Below are 24,242 nucleotides of genomic sequence, written 5' to 3' on the forward strand. Positions count from 1 at the left end.
TCGGCTCTCAACTTTCAAGATCCCGTCACAGGAGGCGGCAAGTACGACATTAAAGGACAACACAAAGGCAAGGGAATACACCCGCAAGGCAACCCTACGGCTAGATCCACGATCTAGGCCCCGGATCCATAAGCTCGAATATTCGCTTAGGATACGGAACCATCCACGGACGCAGAGTGAAGATTTTCCACTGCTGCTCCACCCCATCCCCACGTCTCGCCAAGACACTCAAGCTTCACCACTTGAACTCTTCGGAAGTTACCGAGAGAGCAGATCCCGCCCTACCGACGGGTACACAAGGTGAGGAAAGTTCAGCAGAACACGGATCATCGGGGGACCCCCTCCGTTAGTCGGTGTCTGGGCGCAGTTGGTAAGTTGGATCTGGCAATCTCGCAGATTTTGCTGATCCCGCTACACCACAGTAATACAGACAAGGCTCCGTCATTGATCGCTGATATCCGTGCTCCAGCAACCAATTGTTCAGCTCTGAGTTCCACTCGCGTCCAGATTGTCTTAGGCCATACAACGCCTTCAGTACGACATACATGTGACCATCAATTTCACATGGAAACCCGTCAATTGATCTCAGATATTGTCGTATTCCCAGTAATGCGTTGAGGTAGGCGGTGTTAATGTCTCCACCGTACAACTCCAAATGTAGTACCGCGGCCAATGCAACCATCATGCGGAACGATGACATACGTGCCACAGGTGAGAACGTCTCACGAAAGTCAATCCCTGGTCTCTGGTGATTGCCAAGCGCAACAATGCGAGCTTTGAACCGGATAACGTATCCTTGATGATCTGACTTTAGCGCATAAACCCACCTGGTGTTGATCGGCTTCGCGTCTTTCGGAACGTCCTCCACCGCAATCTCTTCAATGACTCCTTTCATCCTTAATGCTGCCATTTCTTCCAATTCACCTGTCTCCAGAAATCAGCAAAACTAGACTTCATGGCTTCCCTATGATTCTTCGGGATCTTCACGCTGCTAGCTCGAATAGGTCTGCCATTCTTATCCAATACACGTGACGTGTGTTGAACAGCATTCACGACATAATCTTCCCAGTAGGAAGGACGCCTACGCTCGTGACCTTCACATAATCCAGTACGTGTACGCTTAGGTTCTTGCTTGTCAGCACTTCGCTCAACTCGCAACTCTTCCGACTGTGTTTCATCACGTTGATTCCGTTTCCCAACGTTCTGTTGCATCAATGCTCTTGCATCAACTACTTCATGATTGGATCCTTTATCTGCAGTTTCATCATGCATTTCATCCAGTTCAACATGATCCATCTCATCCATCGAAGCAATGGTACTTGCAACAGTAACTCCTTCATCAAGTCCACCGTCGAAATTCACCGAGTTATCTTCTTCTTCTTCAAGTTCTTCATCATCCTTAAGAGAACCACATTCTCCAATGACCGAATCACTTGAATCACAAGTTGTTACAGACGTTTGTAGAACTTCACTCTTACATGACGAGCTCAAATGTTCTGGTGACAACGTCTTCACAGATTCTTCTACAACTTGTTGATCCACTTCATCATCATTGTTCTCTGGAACACTAACATCTGAAGCTGGCATACGAACACTTGGCAATTGAACGGTTATACCTTCAATCTGTTCCAGTGTTTCCTCACTTGCATGTGCAGTTTCCTCACAATGATCATCTCTCTGCTTCTGAACAATATCACTACTATCGTCCACTGCAGGCGCTGCGCAATCCACGCCTCTCTCGAGATGCATGGATTCCAAATTCACAGTCTCGCTCGAACCATTCGCAGCGAGAACACTCGACGACGACTTCAACTCCATAGTTTCGTCTGCTTCGTCGATGCTTGATTCCTCAACATCATTACATGCAGTAGGCTCTCTGCATGCCTCAAAATGCAGCGATTCAAGTTCCTCATCTTCTTTATTCGAAATGTTGTGACGATCCTAGTATGTTATCTCCTCCGAAACCCGCAAATCTGACACAAACTTGGCAGTGCGTTCATCCGGAAATACACCTTACAACCCACAACATCTTCTGCGTAACCAAGGACAAAACCAACCTTCGCATTGTCGTGATGTTTACGACGTCCAGGTGACACAGTAACGTGTACATACGCCAAGGCTCCAAACTTGCGAATGTGATGAATGTCAGGCTTCATCCCGAACCTAATCTCGTACGGTATCCCCTGTGTTCCCTTGTTTAACACTCGGTTGTTAATGTAGACAGCATTTCTCAATGCTTCTGACCACAAACGCTTGGTAAATCCAGCATGATGCATCATGGCCTTGGTCATCCCGACGATCGACTGGTGGGTCCGCTCACACAAGTTCAATTGAGAACTTTTGGGTCCTACAAGTACATGCTCAATTCCATGTGCATTGTACCAGTTCTCCATCTCTCGGTTGACAAATTCACCACCTTTGTCCGATAACACTTGCTGGATCATGTACTTGGTGCGTCCTCCGTTACTATCCCGTCTCCCCGCTTGCCGTTCAGCCCACATCACATGTTCCTTGATGTGGTTGTTGATCACGGTGCTCAACTTGCTAGTCAACAAATGCACCGTAACGAAACGCGAGTAGCCATCCATAATGACAAGCACCGCTTCGTACTTAGTCCCGTTATCCTTGCTTGGAATCAACAGATCGACGTACACCATCTGGTTGGGTACCTTGGTCTTTCGGTCGATCTTCTTCTTATGTGGTTTCTTCTTCTGTTTGGCGATATGACAAGCTTCACAATCACCAAGTTGTCTTTGAAGTAGCATCATTCCATGTACCAAACCTTGGTCTACCATGGTCTTCAGATACTGCGGACACGTGTGTGCAAGTCTTTCATGCCACAATTGTAACGAAGCCACTCCTTCACCCGTAGTAAAATTGCACAATCTGCCGTTTTGTGGTGCTACAATTCCACTAGCTTCTGGATGACTTGCAAAGAACCCCCACGTAGCCTCGTATTGTGTTGCAACAAACACAGTTTTCCCGTTTTCACTCACACGGAAATTTCTTGTTTCTTGCTCATAGTCAAAGTCAAAACCTTGTTCTGCAGCAAGTCCCGGTGAAAACAAACTATGTTCCGCTCCAGGTACGTAGAATACGTCATTGAGGTAAAACATAACTCGTTCACCATCAACTTCAGTAGCTACCGCAACTGTACCAACGCCAGTGATCTGTGACGCCATCGCTGGAGTCACACCATGTATACTCTGTGATTCACTCGTGTCTTCCGTGAATGCCACATAGTAAGACCTATTTCCAGTCAAGTGAATGTCTGCAGCAGTATCAAAGAACCACCATCCGCCAGAAGTATCCGTGAATCCACCAATTTCAGCATGTTCTTCATCTTGGTTATCCACTTCAGGATCTTCAGGATTGTGTTCATTGACGTCTGCATCAATTCCAGCGTCAAACATCATTGCACCCGACGTGCCAATCACAACTCCACCTTCAATGTTTACTTGTGCAGGTCTCGACGGCACATTAACACTTGAAGTCTGTTGCAAGAGGGTGACATTTCCTCGAGGTTTGCGCTTCGTCTCTGATGTAGCGACTCCACCACCAACTGGAGTCTTCGTTCGATCAGGACACCCAGCTCTGAGATGCTCCGTACTCTCACAGATATAGCACTTTCTTGGCTTCTTCTGTTTACTCGAGTCCCTGGACACGTCTCGAGACTGACGTCCAGTCTTCATACTAGTGTCTCTCTCCTTCGCATTTGTCAGATTTCCTCCATACTTTTGACTTCCCACGATGACCTCCACCGTCCTTCGTTCGAAACTCTCTCTGTCTGGAATCGGCAGAGCGAATCATGTCTCGAACATTGTTTGGAGTAAAAATACCAAAATCTGGATTGTAGCGAATCGCAGCCTTCATATTCTCAAACTCCGGCTGATTTGGTAGACTCTCTAGCAAAATTTCTACCATGTCGGTGTCCTCCACCGTGTACTGCAACGACGCTAACTCTGTCCGCAAGTTGAACATCTTACTGAGGTGCTTGTTTACATCACCACCCGAATTCAACTTCGTACACCAGAGATCGTTGCGAAGACTTCGTATGCGATGAGCCATAACAGCCTTGTTAGCTCTTCCTTCATACAAGTCGCATAATGCACTCCACATCTCCGTTCCAGTAGTCTTGTCACGAATTTGGTGCAAAATGTCCGGTGGAACTGAAGTTCCCACCAGCCGTAAGATCTTCATCTGGCTGTGGTCAAACTCCTCTTCTGTCTCGGCACTTGAAAGCATCGGTCTGGTAATCGTCCCTTCCAAGATGTCCGTGAGCTTCTTTTCCCGAAAGACTGTCAGCATTGCCCATTTGTACGTAGGCCAGTCTTTACCGTCCCAATTCTTGGGAATCCCCTCGGTAGTATACTTGAGAGGCATCGCCATCTTGAGTCACTTGTAGTGCAGCAGGTTCTCCGTCACTTGGGCTCAGAACCCTATTTTGATTAGTCAATAGTCGCACTTCTTGATCGTATGGCCGATACTTCGCACTTGGGGAAGAAAATGAAAAGTAAGATTAAGTTAGTTAATGCTGCTGCTTCTCTGAGGTTCGCTGATCCTTTAAGCGCGCTGTATCAGCTTCTCAAGCTGAGCCTCGTCGCTTCTCCTTCACTATACTCCCAACAGCACTCCTGCGCTTATGTTTGATACGCAGAGTCTCGTAGCAGTTTGCTTTCGTCGCACGTCGGCCTTCATTACCTTCCAACTGCCACATCGACGATATGCATTCCAACAGATATCGCTAGCATAAGCCAAGCCAGCCTCGCAGCACTCAGCCCAAACGCAAGCGCGAATGCGCTTATCGAGCAAGCTCTCAAGGTTGAAGTAAAGAGCTGGGCTCGGGCGGTCGATAAGCTGCTGGTGGCTCTAACTCTAAATCGCCAGTGCAGCGGGGCTGCCGTAGCTTTAGCGTCAGAGGAAGACGTTCGACTCAAAGAGTCACTAATACTAAGTTCCTTATCCAAAGGACACTTACAGCCCAAGACCAGGGCTCAAAGTTAACACCTTAACTTTTATGCTTCAAAACCAGAAGTGTTTTATTTACTATTATTGCGGCCAAGCCGCCTAGGGGTAAATGTATCTCTTTAACTATCTAGCATAGTTAAACCTAATCAAATGCATAACGTGTGGCTTTCAGCCAACGTACTGAGATACCTTGTTAACTCTCCAACTTATGTACTGAGAGTTTGTTAACTCTCCGGGTACTTCGTACCCCTGTGTGCTCCACACCATGTAACCCCGTTACAGCCAGTATATGGGTTGACGCCTCCGTGAGCGCAAATCATCCACGTGCGAGTACTTTTCAGTCTTGACGCTCAAGTCCCAACAGCAGCGTGCTACCTGAACATGCATATTTGCACGGAATAAGTATAACCCATTTTCTGTAAAAGCTAAAAGAGAACTTTAGTTTCTGGAATTGCCAAGCTCTGGAATAAGAATTTTCTTCGTTTAGAAATATATTCCAGTGGAATAGCGAAGGGTCGCATTATTCCACTGGAATAAAATATTAGAATTTCGATCGGTAATCTATCCGTCATTTATTCAGATTTTATCCAGATAATCGAGCCTTGTGTAATTCCAGAAACTAAAGCTCTCTAATATCACCATTGCTTTTGCTTTTGATTCTTACACGACACCTGTTGAGCTATAAAGTACATGTACTGTACCAGGATCTGTTTTTTTTACAAAAAAAAATCTGGCGAGTGCTGATTGAATAGAACCAGGATCTGTCAGTTTAAGGTGCGCATTTTCGGGTACATACTGTACATTATCAATACCGGTAGAGCCTCTACTAGAGGAGGACGAGAAGGTGGACACCGTCCTACGCTGGAGATACTGAATTTTACAGCGCGCAAAGACCCGTGCAGTAGCATGTGATGCGACAGCCAACTATGAATTGCGTGGCCTCTGGGATGCCAATGAGATGAGATTCTCATGGGTGGAAGCCAAACCGACGGCTGATCACTCACGGACCGTGAGTCACCCCTCGAAAGTTTCGAGTCGAAACACACGAATTCTCGCCAAGATTGGAAAAACCTGTCTCTTCCACAAGCAGCCATACGACGTGAAACCACAAAGAATTTTCATTACCCACCCTGGTTTTAATTCTTTTCCATTAAAACCAGGGTGGGTAATGATTCTTGATTGGTGCATATTCACTGTTTCCGACCAATCGTGCAGCGGGTTCCAGCCTTTGGCCGCTGACGATTCAACCGTCACGCCATTCTCGGATTCACGTCAGGCAGACCACCCCCAGTGGCTATGGTGCAGTTCGCCAAGAAGCTGGCGGCGGCCCAGCGGCCTGAGTGGAAAGGGTAAGTCCATCTTGACCGACTTCTTCTCCTGCCTGGCAAAGTACGAATTCTTTCTCGTTTATTCTAACGATTTGTTGCTAACGGAATCAGACACTACCTCGAGTACAAGCAACTGAAGAAGAAGCTGCGCAAGGTGGTGGAAGCTCAACGCGAGGAGACGCGCGATGAGCAGGAAACCTTCAAGCAAGCACTAGACTCGGAGGTGGAGCGTGTGGTTCTCTTCTTTCTCACTAAACAGGGAGACTTCGCTACCACATTGCAAGGTCTACGCACGCAGCAGCTGGAGCTCGCGTCCGGGGACCTGGAGGCTATGCACTCTATTGCCGACATGTACCGTCATGTCGGAGACGAGCTCGTGAACTTGCTGCACTTCGTGGAGCTCAATGCGACGGGAATCCGCAAAATCCTCAAGAAACACGACAAAACTCTCAAGGAGCATAAAATCATGGGCTCGTACTTGTCCTCACGCACGGACTCGCAGGCTTCGCACATGCAGCAACTTTACCATGACGAAGGCATCTCCGCTATCATCGCCAGTATCCGCGCTGCGCTCACAAAGTTGCGCAAACTCGAAGTTCAGCTGGCAGCGGACGCTACCAACAAGGCTCTGACGCGAACTATCTCCGAGGATGAGCCTGTACTGAGTCGTATCGGCCAAGCACGTCGCAGACTGCACAAGTCGACGCAATACGTCAAGACTGTGGCCGCACGGTCGCTGATTTTCGACTCGGAGTCCTCGGAAGACGAAGATGACGAGACGTACGACATGCTCAAGCGCCTCAGACAGGCCTCCAAGCCCTCACGTCTGCTCAATATGCTCAACACTTTTTTGTACATGACCAACTACTACATTGTCGCTCCTACAAGCGGGAAATACGCAGCAGAACTGGGTGCTGAGGCCTCCATGAGTGGCGTTATCGTGGGTATGACTCCCGTGGCTTCTCTTGCCAGCGCCGTGCTGTACAGTTGGTGGGCCAATCGCTCGTACAAGGCGTCGCTGAGTTTCGCGACTGTGTGTCTAATTCTGGGCAACTTGCTGTACGGTATGGCGCTCTCTTACGACAGTGTGGCGATGGCGTTGGCCGGTCGAATGTTAAATGGGTTTGGTGGCGCTCGAGCGATTAATCGACGCTACATTGCGGACAACTATTCGCGGGAGGAACGAACGCAGGCTTCGGCGTTGTTTGTGACTGCCAGTGCGCTCGGAATGGCTGCAGGTCCTGCACTTGCAGCTGCTCTCCACTATCTGCCCGACTACAATTTTGCTGGCATCGAAATCACCACGGAGACCGCGCCTGGTTGGGTTATGTTTGCGTTGTGGACGATCTATCTCATTGCCTTGGTGGTCTGGTTCGTGGAACCGGATAGAATGGAAAGAGAACGATTCCTGGAGCGTCGACGATCGATGCTGGAGAACGGAATGGGCAACTCGAGCATTGCTGTCGTCGCCGCAAAGATGGGAGAAACCACGCCGCTGATCTCTCGCTCGCACTCGATGGGCAGTCCGCCGCCTCTGTCTTCTCTCTGGCAGAACGTCCCGGTCGTGGCGTCTCTGTTCATCTACATCGTTCTTAAACTGGTGCTGGAGTGTCTTATCACGGCCAGTTCGACTATTGCAATGTACCATTTCAACTGGGGCTCTACGAACAACGGCATGTACCTCGCAGCCCTGGGTCTGCTGATGTTCCCTACCAATATGGTGGTAGGCTGGATGAGCTTCCGTTACGAAGACCGAGAGATGATTATGCTCTCTGAGATTGCCATGTTTGTCGGCGTTGGTATCATCGTCAACTATGGTCACTACTCAGTCGCTCAGTTCGTCGCTGGAGGAGTGATCATTTTCATTTCCACGAATGTGCTGGAAGGCGTCAACATGTCGCTCTTGTCCAAGACGATCCCAAAATCTTTCGCCAAGGGAACGTTCAACTCGGGATTGCTGGCTACTGAGGCTGGCACCTTTGGACGAGCTATCGGCGACATCGCAATTACTGTTGTGGGTCTGCCCGGCATCAAGTATGTGCTCAACTGGACGTTTGTTCCTCTCATCGCGGTCTCGCTTCTTACAATTCTCTACACGGCTCGCGTGTACCACAAGCTTGCCACCGACGACTAAATACAACAAATTGTAATCAGCTGAATGGCAGCGATGCAATGTCCTCCTACTCGTGCCATTTCGTTAGTAGCTCTTGTGTTACAACATCTGTAATGCTTAATTCAAGCCTTCTCGATGACTAACGCTGAGGCTCCACCGCCTCCATTGCACACAGCAGCACAACCAATTCGGCCGCCTTCCTGATGCAACACCGAGCACAGCGTCACGATGATGCGCGCCCCCGAGCAGCCCAGCGGATGTCCAATAGCCACAGCACCTGTTTAAATAACAGCAGAAGTCAGCACATGTCTGGTACTTAACATTCAAAGGCGAGCGCTACCTCCATACACGTTGACCTTGGCTCCGTCCAGCTTCAGTAGCTTCGTGTTGGCACATGCAACAACTGAAAAGGCTTCGTTTATCTCGAAAAAGTCGACAGCATCGTGCTTCACCCCAGCGTTCGCGAGAGCTTTCGGGATAGCCAACGCTGGCGATGTGGTGAACGACCGCGGTTCCTGTTCGGCGTCACCGAAGCCTCGCACGATCGCCTGGATCTTGGAGCTGAGTCCCAAGGCGTCGGCTTTCTCTCGACTCATGAGCACAAGAGCAGCAGCGCCGTCACTGATGGGAGACGCATTGCCAGCTGTCACCGTTGGCCCAAAGTCGCCACTTGGCTTGAAGCAGGGTCGCAGTTTACTAAGAGAAGCCACATCCACCGGTCTCACCACAACCTCTTCGTCCTCTGTCACCGTCTGCGGGGCGGCACCACGTTTTGCAGGAGGAACCTGCACCTCGACGACTTCTCGTTTGAACTTCCCACCCTTTGTCGCCTCAAGCGCTCGTCGGTAGCTCTCCGCTGCATAGGCATCCTGAGCTTCTCTTGAAATGTCGTGCTTGCGAGCACACTCCTCTGCAATGTCCCCCATTGGGATGTTCTCAAAGGCATCAAACAGTCCGTCCTACACCATAGAAAAACCGAGAAATCTGAATAACAAGTCGAGTTCCAACTGCACCACTGCCCTTAACTTACAGTCTGTAGAGCGTCCGAGAAAACGAGGTCTCCGTATCTCGCGCCACTCCTGGCCTTCTTGGACAGATGAGGCGCTTGACTCATGCTCTCCATGCCGCCAACCACCACCACGTCTCTCATCCCCAACATGATGGACTGAGCTCCCAGCATCACAGCTGCAACACATTGACCTCTTAATAAATAGTTACGTGCGATAAATGCACTCGTTATTTTCAGCACCCTTCATCCCTGAGGCGCAGACTTTATTGACGGAGGAGCAAACGACGGACTGCGGGAGGCCCGCGCTTACTGCCGCTTGCTTGGCGGGCGCCTGGCCTGCTCCGGCGGAGATGACGTGGCCCAAGATGAGCTCCTGTACGTCGTTTGGCTTGACTCCAGCGCGGCTAATTGCCTCTGTCAAGGTGATGAAAAGATTAGAATAAACAGTGACTTAAGTGGAAGACTGGAGATGTACACCTTTGATTGCGACTCCGGCGAGGTCTGAAGCCTTTAGCGCGGAAAGTTTACCCTGCAGAGAGCCACAGGGCGTTCTGGCGACGCCGATGATGCAGACATCGCGCGCGGAGCTAGATGTGTCGCCGTTTACCCGCGGCTTCTTGGCAGGAGGTGGGGAGCTCATGGCAATCAAAGCTGAGGAATGCGTTAAGTAGCCTGCTGAAGTGGTACTAAGGAACTTCAACATGGACGCCACTTACCCAACGCTTGACAACATCCAATGTAGCACAAGTACAAATTGTACTGCGGTTAGCAGCCACATCGAACGAGAATATGACTGCCACTAGTGGTGGTCGCTACTGTCGCTGGCGCTACCGACAGGCTACCGCTGCAGCCAATGCGATCTTTGTGAAGTAACGATAGTTTGGTGTTTTGATTGGATTTGCTAACAGCGTTGATTGGAAGGATCGTAATCCTGAAACGACGCAGATCAAAATGGCTGTACTTCCAACAGTGCCTCTCTCCCAGCACCAGTTGTCAAGAAACGTTAGACTTGTGACAGTGATCAGATCCGCAATGGTCCGTGTTGGTTCGTGGAGGAGTTTGGCTCTTCTTGTGCTGTGCCATTCGCAGCATACCGAGGCTTCTGTCTCCATCTTCGAGCGGAATGCTGAGCCCACAACTTTCGTGACGTCTTCTGCCACGTTGAACTCGGGGCCAGTTTGGCTCGTGCTACCAATGTTGCTGGACGTGCAGCCAGTGCTGCTCAAAGTCGACGTGACGCGCCACGTTCCTGCGCAGGTCCAGAGCTTCTGTCGCGAGCATGGAGTGAACGCAACAAGGTGTGAAGGAGCAATTCGAGAGGCGCTGGAAGAAGTCGTTAACTTCCAAATGTTCTGCAAGAAACCAACTGCGGAAAGCGCGCTACCTGGGTTTATAGTGACGAAGAATGTGCTCATAGAGAATGCAGAGGCTGCGTCAGCGTCCTGGTGGCAGAATGACCCGGAAGATGTCGCGATCGATTTCTGCGGTTTCGCCCAGGCGAAAGCGGGTGAAAAGTGTGCTGAGGCGCTCGAGAAGGCGCTACATCTGTCATTCGAGTGGATGCTCGCTCTAAGTCCTTGTGAGCAGCAAGCTAAAGCAGATGATGCGGCTACCGCATCTGACTCAGAGACCTCGAGCTTTGCAGAACGGCTTGCTACAGTGGAAGAAATGATTGCTGCGCTTCAAACTACGTCGTCAGTGACACAGGAGGAGACTGTGAATGAAAACCCGAGTGCTGAAGGAGGTTCGATTGAGGAGATCAGTGCAGAAAGTACTGGGTCCGAAGAAGATAACGTTGATTTTCAAGAAACAACGGCCTTGAAGGGGAATGTGGATCAGTTGCGGGCAGGGATTGAGCGTGCTGGACTTATAAGGAACGAATACGATGCAGGCCAAGACTCTGCGGCTATTAGAGAAGAAATCAGCTTAAATAGCAGTGAGAGACTCAGCACAGATGCCCACGAAGGGCTCCAACAAGCCACGGATGCCGAGATTTTTGAAACCCTGGCAAAGAAGATCGGTGTTAATGAAGGTGGAATTACCGACACGAACGGGTCATGCGAAGGTTCAAGCACGCCGAGCCGTATCGGTGAAGATGTGGACTCTCAAAAGTCCTGGAAAGTTGGTGCAGCTCTCGTGTTGGCTCTGTCGATCTTGTACGTGGCCGTCGATTTGGTGCTTCACTGCGTGCACTTCATGGCTGGCCATCTTGGGGCTCCGAAACAATTAGCTCGTGTGGTTCTACACGATATCCTGCTACTCTTGGGCGGTGGCCCTGGTAGCACGTTCAAGCTTACGTACAAGGGAAATACCGACGGAAATACCGACGTGAAGAAGCCCAGCACACGACGATCCAAGGTTGCGTCGTCTACGGGAGAATTAAAGCCAAAACGGGAAGTCAAGAGCGCTGAACAGAAGACACTCGATGGATCACTTAAGGTGCAGGAAACACCCCACCACCCTTCACCCAGTTTCACGTGTGTGGCGATGATGTTGAGCATTACAAACGACTCAATTGCACTGCCGCACGACACACAAAGTTTTGTACAAGACAGCAATGAAGCTCTGAGGATTATTCAGAAAAAATATCAACAGGAGCTTACCGCCGCGCAACGAATCCAGAAGGCGTGGAAAACTGCCCAGTGCAAGGTTTTACTTAAGCATGATTGGACAACCTTCTCCAACGCCACTGCTGAAAAGTCTGACAGCAATACCCCGATCTACAGGCCAGCTGGAACTGAACGAGTGACAACGAATCTCCGGCGCTTTGTGCCAACCCCTTTACCACCGCGTTAACCGAACGCAGAATTGCGTCGTGTAATTTCATAAATGGAGTATGCCTTAACCCCCGAGGAACTCAAAAGTTTCAAAAGAACTTTAACCTTGTTGCAGTAGCGGAGTGATGAGTTACTAACTTCCAAGTGACGAACCGTGGTGGTTTGATCATGAAAATTGAGCTAGGAGAGCTGATGACACGTTGGGTATCGATGCCACCTAGAATTTGCTGAGTTTGCGGCAGTCATGTCGAGTAAGTTAACAGTGTCTTAGCATCAGCTCCAGGATTCATCAAGACCGACAAGCTGTTGGTTGCTTTCAGAACTTTTGGTGCCGACCGTATTGTCACCGAGAAAGCACGAGACCTCACCAGTCAGGTGTATGTACGCGATAAACAGCAACACTCGGTAGTAGGTTCTCACATTCGTATTTCTTATCGACAAACAGCTTGAGCCAGATCAACACCCAACATCAACTTTTTTGTATGTGTCAGAATAAAGCCGCTTCAGCTATCAAGCCTTGTTTAAAACGCCTTGGGTGTGTTTTATCGTGTATTGGAGCCGTTCTGGTGCTCGATATATACGACAGTACACGTGATGTCGTCATGGAAGCGTCTACGCACCGCACCTTGGGGCATCGACATGAGTTCGTGCATCATCAACCCATCTCGATGTGCGATTTTTTCTAGCACAGCATGAATGAGTGCAGCGCTTGCAGTCGAAAAGAACAGCGATTGCTCAGGATCTGGAGACAATAACCCAATTAATTAACCTTCTTCCCCTCCCAAGTGAATCACATTAGGCGCCGACGTACCGAACTTAGCAACAATATGTACAGCTTCTAGAGGCGTCATGACGTCCCACAGACCGTCGCTCGCTAGTATAACGTACTTTTCGCTTCCATCCATGTAAACGGTAGTGATGCTGGGCTCCGATGTAATGTACGGCACCTTGCTCTGCAACCAATCGCACTACAGTCAGTGTCACAGAACATCTGAAGGGAAGGAGACAGCAACACTGACCTTGAATGGAGCTGAGCTCAGTTCGGCGCATTTGAGGTAGAAATCTCCAAATGCCCGAGTCATTGCCAAGCTGCCAGCAACCCGCTTCACACCAATGATGCCGGGGCCAGTCGCTTGATCATCTTTGCTCATCCGGATGGCATTTCGATCATGAGAACGCTCGACCACAAGCTTAGTCTCTAGCGGGTTGTTGCACGAGTGATCCACCGACACTTCCGTTGCCTCAAGTCCTTGAGTCTCTTGGCCTACTTTCCCTAGCACAGCAGCGCAATCTCCTACGTTCGCGATGTAGAGCACCGAGTTGATGAACAGCGCGATGACCGCACACGCTCCGGCGTTACAGTAGCCCTTAGACATGCGAGTCTTTTCAGGAAGAGCTAAGAGCGACTGCTTCAGCTCCTCATCGGATCGTGCAAAGGCGTTCTTGACAATGGCAGAAACCTCGTCACTGGAGTTCTTGGAGGAAACTTCTGCAAGAATATGTTGGCACAGGGATGTGCGGAGGTGCCTGTACACAGCAGATTAGTATCATGTGATCACCCAGAAGCAAACAGAGCAGTGGCGTACTCTACTGCCCTGGATCCTCCATGCCCGTCGAAAACTGCGTTGATTTGGACGCCTCCATCCGCCGCCTTGACGATATTAAGGCTGCGATCTTCGCTCGGATCGTTGGCCTGCCCCAAGCGTTATTAGCACCCTTTTTGAGTAACATAATACATTCAGAGCGTTAAGCTGTACCTGGTATTCTGCAGTGCGGTGGCTCAAGATCACTTTAACTGAAGGATCCGAATCGATATCAGCGTCACGTGGACGCTTTTTCGAGCTTTGTGCCTTGCTAGTTTCTGCCTGGTGGCATGAACAGCTCGATCCATTACTGGAGCCGTTTGAAAATGAGATGTTGAGCTGAGCACCATGAGACGGGTTCCATGAGCAACTAAAAGCAACTTGCGCTGCCTTTAAGTTGCGTAACACATCTTCATTTGTTCCAAGCACAAAACTCGCTCCGATGACATCACAGCCCAGCATCGTAAGCGCGTCTATCGCAGCGATAATACTCTCCGCTTCACTGACCCAGTCCACAACTACAACAAATACATCCACCTTAACCTTAGACTGGCTATCCTCAACCGTCAACATTTCTGTCGTATCTCACCTAATAGCACCCGCGTAGCCACTCCAATGGCCTTGCGCTTCAATTCAACCGTAAATTTCCCATCTCCACAGTCGACGGCCACTACGCGTTTGCATTTGGACGCTTGGATCGTCGTCCTGCTAGGCGAGTTTTTCGCAGTCTTCTTCCTTATAACTGACAGTTCTCCATACGCTGCAGTCATTAAGGCATTTCGTCAGTCCTCCCTCCTTCGCACTGATTAAAATGCACCACCAATGCTTCATACCGAGCTGTTTGGCACCTGCGATGGCTCCAGCGATGGACGCAGTAAAGCGATGTGTGCCCGCCTCATTCGTTGCAATGTCACTATTCGAATCAGGAGTGATGATATCTCCTTCTACATGCAGCGCGACGATCTGGTTCACGTGCTGCGTCTCAAAAGGTCGGTACAGGTCGTTCACAAGCTGCTGCAGCGACGTCTTGTCGCTCAACAAGTTGGTCAGGTCCATTATGCTCTGTGACGCGTGACCCTTGCCCGTACAGCGGCTTGACAGCTCCAAGCGGTGCATGTACGGCTCCGGCGGATGGCCCGGCGGTAGGATTGCTGCAGTTGACGTTTTTCACCAATTACCGTATCGGACGCAATTAGCAGTTGTGGATTGGCTGAAAAGATGATAGGTGGTGTGGACGACTCCATTCCGTACTTAATGTGGATGCAGCATTTCGTTGTGACATTGCAGAGCTGTTCAACAGAAGAGCTACATGCGGCGCAGCTACTGAAGACGACGACGACATGGCTGTGCGTACGTATACGAAGTTTTATCTTTCTACTACTCTGATGTACAGCAAGCGGTGTTCCTGCTGTAGTTGCTGTGAGGGTTTCATCTATTAAAAGCGTGTACAAGCGTCGTTCTGGCAAACCTTCTGAAGCTAATCGACTGTATCTTTCGAGCAGGTAGTTGCCAGTCTTCCCACTGTAAACGGACACGAGTACTCCGTCATTTGTTCTTCACCAGTGGTCATCACTATTGGGAGGTACTGGTGGAGCGTATGGCTGACCCTCGGGGCGTCATGGTGGGCGTAGCACCGTTTGAAGCGTTCGAAGCAGGAGCCACAGAGGAGACGGTTGGATACGCCGCCACTGGGGTGATCCTGCATAGCGGTGAGGAAGTCTGCAGAGCGCAATCCTTTGCTGCGGGGGACACAGTGGGCGTGTACTTGGATATGAACTCACAACAGGTGGCGTTCTTCCTGAATGATGAGGCGCAGCCTGGTGAAGTTGAAGTAGAATCGGCCACCGAAGACAGCGAGGCGACTCACAGTATTGGCGATGGCATTGCAGACCTGGAGATGAAAGCACCAGCGTATGCGGCGAGCGCCAGGAGAATCTCTTGGCTGTCTATCCGAGCGCGTACAATGTTTGCGGCAATCAGAGTCTCCTCAAATGTGGACAGCCTCGTTGTGGTGAGATCCGAGCTACCCGATGATTATCGATAAGGTTTTGGCGGGCGGTTGTAAGTATAGTACTAGCCCCGTTTAGCTACAACATAGTATGTATCAAGGGACACGCGTTGCTGTTGTGCATGCCTTCTATGCTCTTCAGTGAGCTGACGGCTGATCACTGGAGCAGCACCTTCTCGAAAACAGCTTCGCGCACAGGCAGCAGATGCTGGAACGTATCGATGTTGGTGTAGTTGGCCATATTCTTCGACTGGCCCTTGGCGAACAGTGCGTCGAATTGCTCCTCCTTGCGCGTGTACTCGCGCAAGAAGTGATTGGTGCCGAAGAGGTGGTGGATTCGGGTCTCGTGCAGACGCACGACAACATGGTCCAGCCGCATCCAATAGCGCGACAAGACGTAGAATCCCGACGGCATCACGCGCTGCAGCAGCAGCAGCACAGAACTCGGGTTAGAATACTGCCTTGCATTGCCAAAATGTCCAACTCTAAACTTACCACTTTAACCGACATGGCGGAAGTTCCGTGATCATGGAGCTCGTCCTCATAGAGGGCAACGTCTTCGAACCAGAGAATAGGTTCGCGCTCCTTCAGCTTCTCGAAGTTAATTCGCTCGCTAGTAGTCTCCACCTGCGGGTCTTCTTCGCTCTTTGTGAACGTGACAGGCACGTTTTCAGACTTGATGAGACGCTGCAGCGAGCCCTTGTAATCAGTCGAGTACGTCCAGTCGTACGTGATGTCGAGCTCCTTCACATCCTCCCTGCAGACACAACCATTAGCCATATAATATATGTCCATCTATGCGCCTAACGCACTTGTTGGTATTGTGCTTGGCAATGGAGACCTTCAGCTGCTGGTTGGCCACAATATCCTTTGCATCTTCACTCGCTGGCGGGGGGAAGTGCGCGCCTTTGAGAGCCTCCACTGCCAGGAAGTTGTAGCACACGCCCGAGGGCTCATGGAATAACACCAGCTGGTTCTTGCCAAACACCATCTCCGGCGGCGTCAGATTAGCAGCCTCGCCGATTCTGCAGCAGTAGAAAACATTAGACGTCCCTTTCCGCACTGGTGTAATCAAGAACATCGTATCACGCACTCGTCCACGGTGTCAATGGGTGTAATGTGGGTCTTATTGGAACCGATAACCCAGTTATGCAGGCGGATGCCCTTATGCTCCACGGGGTCTGCCTGCGCCTCAATGAGGTTCTCTCGGCGAGAGTCACCAAGGTACACATGATTGGATGAGAGGGATCCATCTTCGGCAGCACTCGTGCTCTTGTACAGGACCTGGAGTAGCTCCAAGGCCCCATTATCCAACGTGTAGAACCCTGAGGAAGACATGCCTCCCCTGCGTCAGCAAATGCAATTGATGTGTCATACACAATTGGCTTCGCTGTGACTTGGCATTGAAGTTGTACCGAACAATTCCCAAACCTGTAAATCTGTCGATCTGTCCAAAGCCCCAACACATATTAACATTAACACCAACAGCAACCAGCATGTATCGTCCATTCCACACTGTGAGCAAATGACGTACTTGTTAAGCGACACTCATAAAAAAATTGTACAAAGTGAAAGAAAGGACTTGTCTTTTTCCACGCCAAGAGCTCCTTGTCACTTTCTTCAAGAATTTACCACACGCGGGTCGAATTCCTTCACTGTCTCACTTTCCGTTTTTCCACGGACCACACAAGCACCAGACCAACCCTACCGACCTTCTCCGCCAACCTTCTCCATCGACCATGGCGTCAGCTTTCGCTTTCCTGCCGCCTGTCCAGGGAGATCTCCCGCACTACGTCTCACCGGCTCGCTCCTTCACGTGGGCACCGGCAGTACTCGTCTTCGCTGGACGCGCTCGACTGCTTCCAAGGCCAGCCTCACGCCTTCTCAGGAGCCCTCGGGGACCAACACCGAATCTACGCACTCGCGGCTTCGCCACCCAGTCGATCAAGTCCTGGGGCCACTCACCGTCGGCAGCTCCACGACCACGCTATCAACCAATATCATCGCTTACTTCAGCGATGCTGGCAAAGCTTCGATCCGCAGCCAGTGCCTGACAATCGTCCCGTACAGCCCACCAGCAATGCCGCAACAAGAGCTGAATCTCGCGCTCGTCGGCCCCGTCGTCGCTCCACACGTCCACAAGGCCACATTGATGACCACTTTTCTGGCCGATCTCACTGCTCCGTTGACTTATCACAGCTTGTCTGTTGTCGTATATGACGACCAGCCTGCCACGCGTTCAAAGCCATCCAATGTGGCACCCTCTGTAGCCTCGACCGCAGAGCTGTGCGTGAGAGTTCTCACGAACCTGGCGGCAAACTATTCGCTGATTGCCACGGCCGTCCTCCGCGAGCCACACGATGGCCTTCGTACCAATGCCACAGCTACTGCCAATGTCGGCGACGCCGACACCAACCAACACAAGGTACACGAGTCCACCCAAGGCGCCACCCGAGAAGTCACTCGAGCTCGTTGTCCTGCACTCTCCAATCAACTCAGGATCCAGCGCGTACAGCCACGCGTGTGTGACTTCCAGCGGGCATCGAAACGCAAGGCCACGGCGGTCGACGCCAAGGATCGCCACGCACCAACCTCTGCATCAACACCAGTCCCGTCCAACAAGAACGTGGCGTCCAGGCTGTTCAGCTATCTCAAGGACGCAACGTATCTTGGACACCGAGCCGAGTCCAAGACGCGACGTTGTCAAGCAAGTGCTACCTCCAATCAGCGCAGGTGGCTCTGAACACAAAGACCTTCCAAACTGTACCAGCTCCGACGTACCAGCTCCAATGCACGAGCTCCCTTCATCAACTGCAAACGCCTACACCAGCAGCCGTAGTCGTACTTCTAATTATTCTTTAGAGTAGTATCTGCACATTATCTGTAAACACCAAAGCATAGTAACACTCCATTATTTATGAATACATATCTCCCACTTCACAGCAGCGCGCACGTAAGCCAGACACTTGAGATCTCCTTTGCTCTTCCAATGCTGCATGTACTGTAAGCTGATTTAGCATGCCGAACACATGCAATGGAAGTGCAGCACCAACAGCGGCGTCAACACCGTAACATCTTTGTAGAACTGCCTCAATACACACAGCACATCTTCAGCGGTATCGAATCCCGACTGACGAATGTGAATTCGTTCATGGCGCCCAGCTCGTGCGTTTCAATCTTGTCTATCTGCAAACACGCGAACTGCGCTCTTGAAGGCGAGTCGTCCGCACTATCTGTAGTAGTTGCTGTAACTATAGAGTACGGGAAGATGCTGTCAAGGTCCGAGTTGGTATCACCTTCGATATCAGATAACAGACGCATCGTGATAGTCTTCGTTCCTAGAAGAATGCTTTGGACGAGGTTTGGGCCGAAATCCAGTCTTGGAAGCACTCGGTCTTTCAAAAGCGCCACATTCTCAGTATCGAGTGACGTCCTGTTTGGCAAATTGAGGGCGAAGTGGAACAGGTGCAAGTCTCGCATGAAATGCGAATTGATTTCAATCCACGGACGGATGACTCTGTGGTAAAGCGAATTATTGAAGACATATTAGAGCCCATACATCCAGCCTACGCTTACCGGATCCGATCGACAACATCTTGCACACTCTGCTGCCTTGGCCCGTTGACAAGTAGCCATGCTGCCACAACAGAGGCAGAACGAGATCTGCCGGCGATGCTGTCGTTCGAATGGCAACAACACTTAGCAAACCAGGCACCCCATGCCTATCCATCGATTCTGCACTTACCAATGCACCAGCACGTTCGTGCCGTTCTGCTCTGCTGTCTTTCTGTCAGTCAGTATCAACTATCAGTTTCATCGCCGACATCACCTGCACAGTGCAGCGCCTTACACGAGCTTCTCCAGCTCCGACAGTATCTTCGGTAGTCTGCACAGCAAGTCACCGTCCTTTGAGTCTTCAATCTCGATGGTTGTCCTGGCGATCCTCACCTCCTCGTACACATCGCCCAATGCACTCGAGTGACTGGACACTGCATTTTCCCCCTCTCCCTTGCCAAGCAGCGCCAGAGCCCCACCGATACGCAATCGCTTCAAAGCCTCCACATTCCTCACAGCGTCAATGGAACCAATGAAGAGTTTCCCACTTATGTGCATGGGCTTGTCGTCCGTCATCTCCTGGACTTCGACCTCCTCCCCATACTCGTCCTGCAGTGTCTCATCTTCGGACGTGTAGGCCTCGTAGCAAGTCGCGGTAGTCTCCATCGGGCGCAATGGCTACACTTTAATATTTTTCACCAAATCCAGTGATGTACCAGAAATATGGTACATTTGTAGGGGCCAGCGCTTGGCTCTATCGGGAAAGAAAGCAACGGCGGACCTTCGGCAGGTTTAGAGCGGCGGCTGCAATCTCTCGCTCTGCGACCCCCATCGTCCTCTCCGAGCAGCAGGAGAGGCGTGACAAGACAGTGGCGAGGCTACCACAGTGTCTCTAACGCACTAACGCCGTTTACAGGCAGCGCAAGCCGCAGCCAAAGGACGTGCCATGAGCCAGCCCGTTAACGGCGGTCAGGCGGCCGAGGAGGCCGAGCTGGAGCGGCTATTCGGTCACATGGAGGATCTTCGTGTCTCGGAGGCAGCACTGGCATCCGTCAGCGCCTCAGAGGACGAAGAGGATGAAGAAGAAGACTCCAGCGCTCTAGATGATAGTGACGACGATGACGACGAGGATAACGACGTAGACGGCAGCGACGAAGAGGAAACAAGCTGGATTGCCTGGTTCTGCTCTTTGAGGGAGAATAGCTTCCTGTGCGAGGTGGACGAGGACTACATCGAGGACGACTTCAACCTCACGGGGCTCAGCAGCATTGTGCCCTACTACGACTACGCGCTAGACATCATCCTGGACATTGAGACGCCCAACGACAGCACCCTCACGCAGATCCAACAGGAGATGATTGAGTCAGCAGCCGAAATGCTCTACGGACTCATCCACGCGCGCTACATTTTGACCACTAAGGGAATGGCCGCCATGTTAGACAAGTACCAGAACGTAGATTTTGGTCGCTGCCATCGCGTCTACTGCCAGGGACAACCAGTGCTGCCCGTGGGCCAGTCAGACGTTCCCAGACACACGACCGTCAATGTATTTTGTCCTAAATGCCGTGATATCTTCTTCCCCAAGTCGCAGCGAGCGGGCCGTACGTTGCAACATGCTGTTATTTTGTTGTTATTTGCTAGAACTGATGCTATTTTGGCTGTTACAGAGATCGATGGCGCGTACTTTGGCGCGACATTCCCGCATGTGTTCCTTATGACTCATTCCCACCTGGTAGTGCCGCCGCCTACACAGACGTATGTGCCTCGCGTGTTCGGCTACAAGATCCACAGCTCCAGCGAGTACTACACCGGCAAGAAGAAGAGTTCGTCAGGTCGAGAGCGAGAAAAGAACCGGAAAATCAAGACTTTGATTGACCGCTTGAAGGGTCGACCAAGTGACGAACAGCAGGCTAGGTGAACAACTCACGATCGAGGTGGAGAAAGATATATAGTGTCGAGGGAGGCAAAAGTCTTTTGCTTTAGTTTTGCAACTGGAAGACTCGCGAGGATGGCGACTAGCGCTGCGTATGACTGTGCGAAGGCTCTCCGATGGCTCTGACCAGACGATTGCAACGGACCTCAGTAGTGGTCGCTTAATATTTGGCTAGCGGTGGAGACAGATCGACGGCGTAATGTACATGTGCACCGTTCGTTGACCTGTTGCGTGCTCAGTTGCATGTTGTAAGTAGATTTTTGCGCATACTTTAAGGTACTTGGCAGACGAGAAAAACAGTGGCAGGACGCAAGCAAAACTCCAATCCACTCTTTCCTTGTTTTTGTGGTCTACGGCATCGCAAGAATCGCATCGACTTCCCAGGTAACGTGGCCAATTCCGTCACAATAGAGTTGAAGCGAGAAGAAAAAGTCGTGCTGTGAGCTGATGAGGAGCTCTTCGATAAACTCCAGTGACAGACCTGGAGTTTGGCTTCGGGTGGAGCCATCCCTGAGAGCTTTGGCGTACATCTCGTCCACAACTTGAGGCGGCAGGAGACGTATCAAAGGAAGTGCTTCAGGTGGGGTCACTGTCTTGACGTTTCCTTTGACTGCTGGTCTCTGGAACAGGGCATTGATACTGACCGCCACAGTCAGAAGTTGGTCGCAATTAGTGGTCTCGTTGAGCTGCAGCAGTACCGACGGTCCGTCTGTTGCCGGATCGTCCCCATGGCTTATTGCCCTCACGTGGCCAATGAAGCCAACGTGTTGGTGTTCGAAGGCCTCCAATCGCTGCAGCAGCAACGACAGATCGCTGTAACAACAGACATGAGTTGCCATTGGTATAACTTTGCATTCGACCAAAGGGAGCCGTACCTGAACGAGCACACGTCCAACTCGAAAGCTTCCTTAAAGTCTTCAACGCTCGTGGGAAGGCGATTCCGAGGACGATACTTCTTCTCAATGTGGGCAGTCAACTTGCTCTCTCCAAGACCTTTGCGTGAGGCGACAACTGCATTCTTTCTGACGTCGTTGGCAAAGTAGACATTCAAATTGCACTCTTCAAGCGAGTGGAATGGGCTCACCGCTTCGTTCATCCGTAGCACTGAGAATGTACTTGTTGTTGCATATTGAATCGCTTGAGCACCCGGACGAATGACCCACTGGAGCTTGGTGACCATCAGGGTGTTGCCTGCCTCGAGTGCTCGAAACACTGCGGGCTGCGAGCACTCTTCTAGCTTGATAACCAGTTCGTGAGACGAGCTGCTGTCGATCATCTTGATCCAGCGGTACTCAGTCACCTCAGAAGCATTCTCTTGCACTTTTCGCTTTCGACAAATCCGCCCGACATTTGATAGAACCCCCACATAGTCGAAGTACATGGCGTTGAGGTCATTGTTGCCACTCGTGCCCCAGTACCGAGTGTTCAGCGTCGACACCATGTTGCACTCGAGCCACGATGGGCGCAACTGGTGTAAGATCCAAGAACCTGCTTGCTGGGAGGACAGCGAGGCTTCACCAAGCAGGTGCGGGGCAATCTTCGCCATCTCCAAGAACTTCCAGTACTTCTCTGCGAACAAGAGGACAGTACCAAGAACATTAGTCAAGTGGACAGCAAAACAACAATTCCATCCAACACTACGTACTTGGGACATGGAACACACTTCCAGACGAGTCGTGCGGATAACACACCAAAGGACTCGTTGACATTGTCCACTCAATTTCTTGTGGACGGACGGAGGAATAGCCTCGGAAAGAAAGGAGGTCACCTTCATGCAGTGCCAGAAAGTACTTGGCACACATGGCCCCGAAGAACATGACCTCAAAAACACCCGTAGCATCCACTAGGTAGCACGACAGAGTACACAGAGATTAGACAAATAAGATACGAGCATCCCGCGTCACTTACCAACAACTGCGTTGAATGCGAACGGGAATGGGTTGGAGATGCTTGGGTCTCCGAGGTGCAGCACCTTCGACTTGACTCGAACAGCTCCTATCATTGGCGGGTTTGATGTGCTGTGTTTCTTAATCTTGTCCAGAACCTCCAGGATCGTGTGGAGTTTGTTCCACTCGGGCGTGAACAGGTTCGCGCAATAGTCCGGGACCATATTCCACGCCACTGAGCTGGTCGTAGATGCCACAGCTCCATAGCGACTCGACCAGTTTCTTTCCAGCTCGTCCAGCGGGGAGTCCTCGTCAGGGATTCCACCCGTGAAGCTGCATGCCCAGTCTAACGTGTAGTGGTCCGAGCGCAGAGGCATGTAATAGAGCCTCTCTCCGACTAACGGGAGCAGCTCTACTTCTCGTAAGTCAGTCGTCGATATAAAATTAAGCTGGCCGTCAGATTTGCGCTCTCCGTTGTGTCGAGTCACCACTTTATCCGGCAGGACTCTGTCATCGCTTAGTGACGTGATGGCTACATCCTGTAGCAGCACCACTCGATACTTGTACTCTTCGTCCTCCATGAAAACTTTGAATTTGGTCACCTGAAGCAGCACGAACAAAAGCAGCCAAGCCAATTAGTCAAATTCATGGCTACACAATGGCGCAAGGAGGACAAGTGAAGTGTGTTTCGTACTCGAATGAGGCTACGAGCTGTCAGTTCACGTGTCCACACAAGTTTGTGGCACTTTGGAGCCAGCACCGTCTTCATCTTGTGGTGCCCATCGCTCAGTAGCACGTCAAACACATCATGCGCGTCGGCGAAGTGCTGACCAAGTCGCTTCTTCAGTGCGGGGTCCGCTAAATCTGTTCAATCAGTCAGCAATTCAGCACTCAACGAGCATGATAGGGAGCTAGGAGACTCTATACGTACAGCGATAGACTCCTAGCACTTGCAATCGGATCACAGCTTCCACCGTCTCATCTTGATAGAGCTGCTGCACTCCGTGCGTCGTTAACAGCGCTGGCATGGTAATTTACGAATGAAACGCGAACTTACCCTCCGAATCTACTCATTACATTCA

At 50.9% G+C, this 24,242-nt stretch overlaps 10 protein-coding genes across 10 annotated transcripts; 4 read left to right on the forward strand and 6 right to left on the reverse strand.

The window, feature by feature from the left end:
- Positions 1–6,264: 6,264 nt before the first annotated feature.
- On the forward strand, positions 6,265–8,430 carry PITG_06673 (Major Facilitator Superfamily (MFS); the record flags this gene model as incomplete). The annotated part of the gene is made up of 2 exons (XM_002998705.1): positions 6,265–6,317; positions 6,408–8,430. 2 exons carry the CDS (start codon positions 6,265–6,267, stop codon positions 8,428–8,430), a joined length of 2,076 nt encoding a protein of 691 aa, XP_002998751.1.
- Positions 8,431–8,531: 101 nt separating this feature from the next.
- PITG_06674 (acetyl-CoA acetyltransferase IB) lies at positions 8,532–9,005 on the reverse strand (the record flags this gene model as incomplete). The annotated part of the gene is made up of 2 exons (XM_002998706.1): positions 8,532–8,686; positions 8,750–9,005. 2 exons carry the CDS (start codon positions 9,003–9,005, stop codon positions 8,532–8,534), a joined length of 411 nt encoding a protein of 136 aa, XP_002998752.1.
- A 1,445-nt stretch (positions 9,006–10,450) lies between these two features.
- On the forward strand, positions 10,451–12,214 carry PITG_06675 (uncharacterized protein; the record flags this gene model as incomplete). The annotated part of the gene is made up of 1 exon (XM_002998707.1): positions 10,451–12,214. One exon carries the CDS (start codon positions 10,451–10,453, stop codon positions 12,212–12,214), a length of 1,764 nt encoding a protein of 587 aa, XP_002998753.1.
- A 523-nt stretch (positions 12,215–12,737) lies between these two features.
- PITG_22805 (protein phosphatase 2C, putative) lies at positions 12,738–13,888 on the reverse strand (the record flags this gene model as incomplete). Its single annotated transcript, XM_002998708.1, has 4 exons — positions 12,738–12,937; positions 13,007–13,148; positions 13,215–13,722; positions 13,782–13,888. Coding segments are annotated over 4 exons (957 nt in total), but the record flags the coding sequence as incomplete, so codon positions are not given.
- Positions 13,889–13,952: 64 nt separating this feature from the next.
- On the reverse strand, positions 13,953–14,931 carry PITG_22806 (uncharacterized protein; the record flags this gene model as incomplete). The annotated part of the gene is made up of 3 exons (XM_002998709.1): positions 13,953–14,296; positions 14,368–14,538; positions 14,612–14,931. A coding segment is annotated over one exon (171 nt), but the record flags the coding sequence as incomplete, so codon positions are not given.
- A 1,012-nt stretch (positions 14,932–15,943) lies between these two features.
- Positions 15,944–17,124, reverse strand: PITG_06677 (uncharacterized protein; the record flags this gene model as incomplete). The annotated part of the gene is made up of 4 exons (XM_002998710.1): positions 15,944–16,207; positions 16,282–16,543; positions 16,599–16,811; positions 16,880–17,124. The coding sequence occupies 4 exons, from the start codon at positions 17,122–17,124 to the stop codon at positions 15,944–15,946; spliced, it is 984 nt and encodes a 327-aa protein (XP_002998756.1).
- Positions 17,125–17,525: 401 nt separating this feature from the next.
- Positions 17,526–18,529, forward strand: PITG_06678 (uncharacterized protein; the record flags this gene model as incomplete). The annotated part of the gene is made up of 2 exons (XM_002998711.1): positions 17,526–17,615; positions 17,675–18,529. 2 exons carry the CDS (start codon positions 17,526–17,528, stop codon positions 18,527–18,529), a joined length of 945 nt encoding a protein of 314 aa, XP_002998757.1.
- Positions 18,530–20,085: 1,556 nt separating this feature from the next.
- PITG_06679 (casein kinase II subunit beta) lies at positions 20,086–21,314 on the forward strand (the record flags this gene model as incomplete). The annotated part of the gene is made up of 2 exons (XM_002998712.1): positions 20,086–20,942; positions 21,009–21,314. The coding sequence occupies 2 exons, from the start codon at positions 20,288–20,290 to the stop codon at positions 21,257–21,259; spliced, it is 906 nt and encodes a 301-aa protein (XP_002998758.1).
- A 310-nt stretch (positions 21,315–21,624) lies between these two features.
- Positions 21,625–22,655, reverse strand: PITG_06680 (uncharacterized protein; the record flags this gene model as incomplete). The annotated part of the gene is made up of 3 exons (XM_002998713.1): positions 21,625–21,711; positions 21,814–22,087; positions 22,150–22,655. The coding sequence occupies 3 exons, from the start codon at positions 22,653–22,655 to the stop codon at positions 21,625–21,627; spliced, it is 867 nt and encodes a 288-aa protein (XP_002998759.1).
- A 440-nt stretch (positions 22,656–23,095) lies between these two features.
- PITG_06681 (uncharacterized protein) lies at positions 23,096–24,188 on the reverse strand (the record flags this gene model as incomplete). The annotated part of the gene is made up of 4 exons (XM_002998714.1): positions 23,096–23,117; positions 23,179–23,609; positions 23,855–24,024; positions 24,092–24,188. 4 exons carry the CDS (start codon positions 24,186–24,188, stop codon positions 23,096–23,098), a joined length of 720 nt encoding a protein of 239 aa, XP_002998760.1.
- Positions 24,189–24,242: the final 54 nt, after the last annotated feature.

This window comes from Phytophthora infestans, genomic scaffold (genome assembly GCF_000142945.1).
Source record: "Phytophthora infestans T30-4 supercont1.8 genomic scaffold, whole genome shotgun sequence".
Lineage (NCBI taxonomy): Eukaryota > Oomycota > Peronosporomycetes > Peronosporales > Peronosporaceae > Phytophthora > Phytophthora infestans.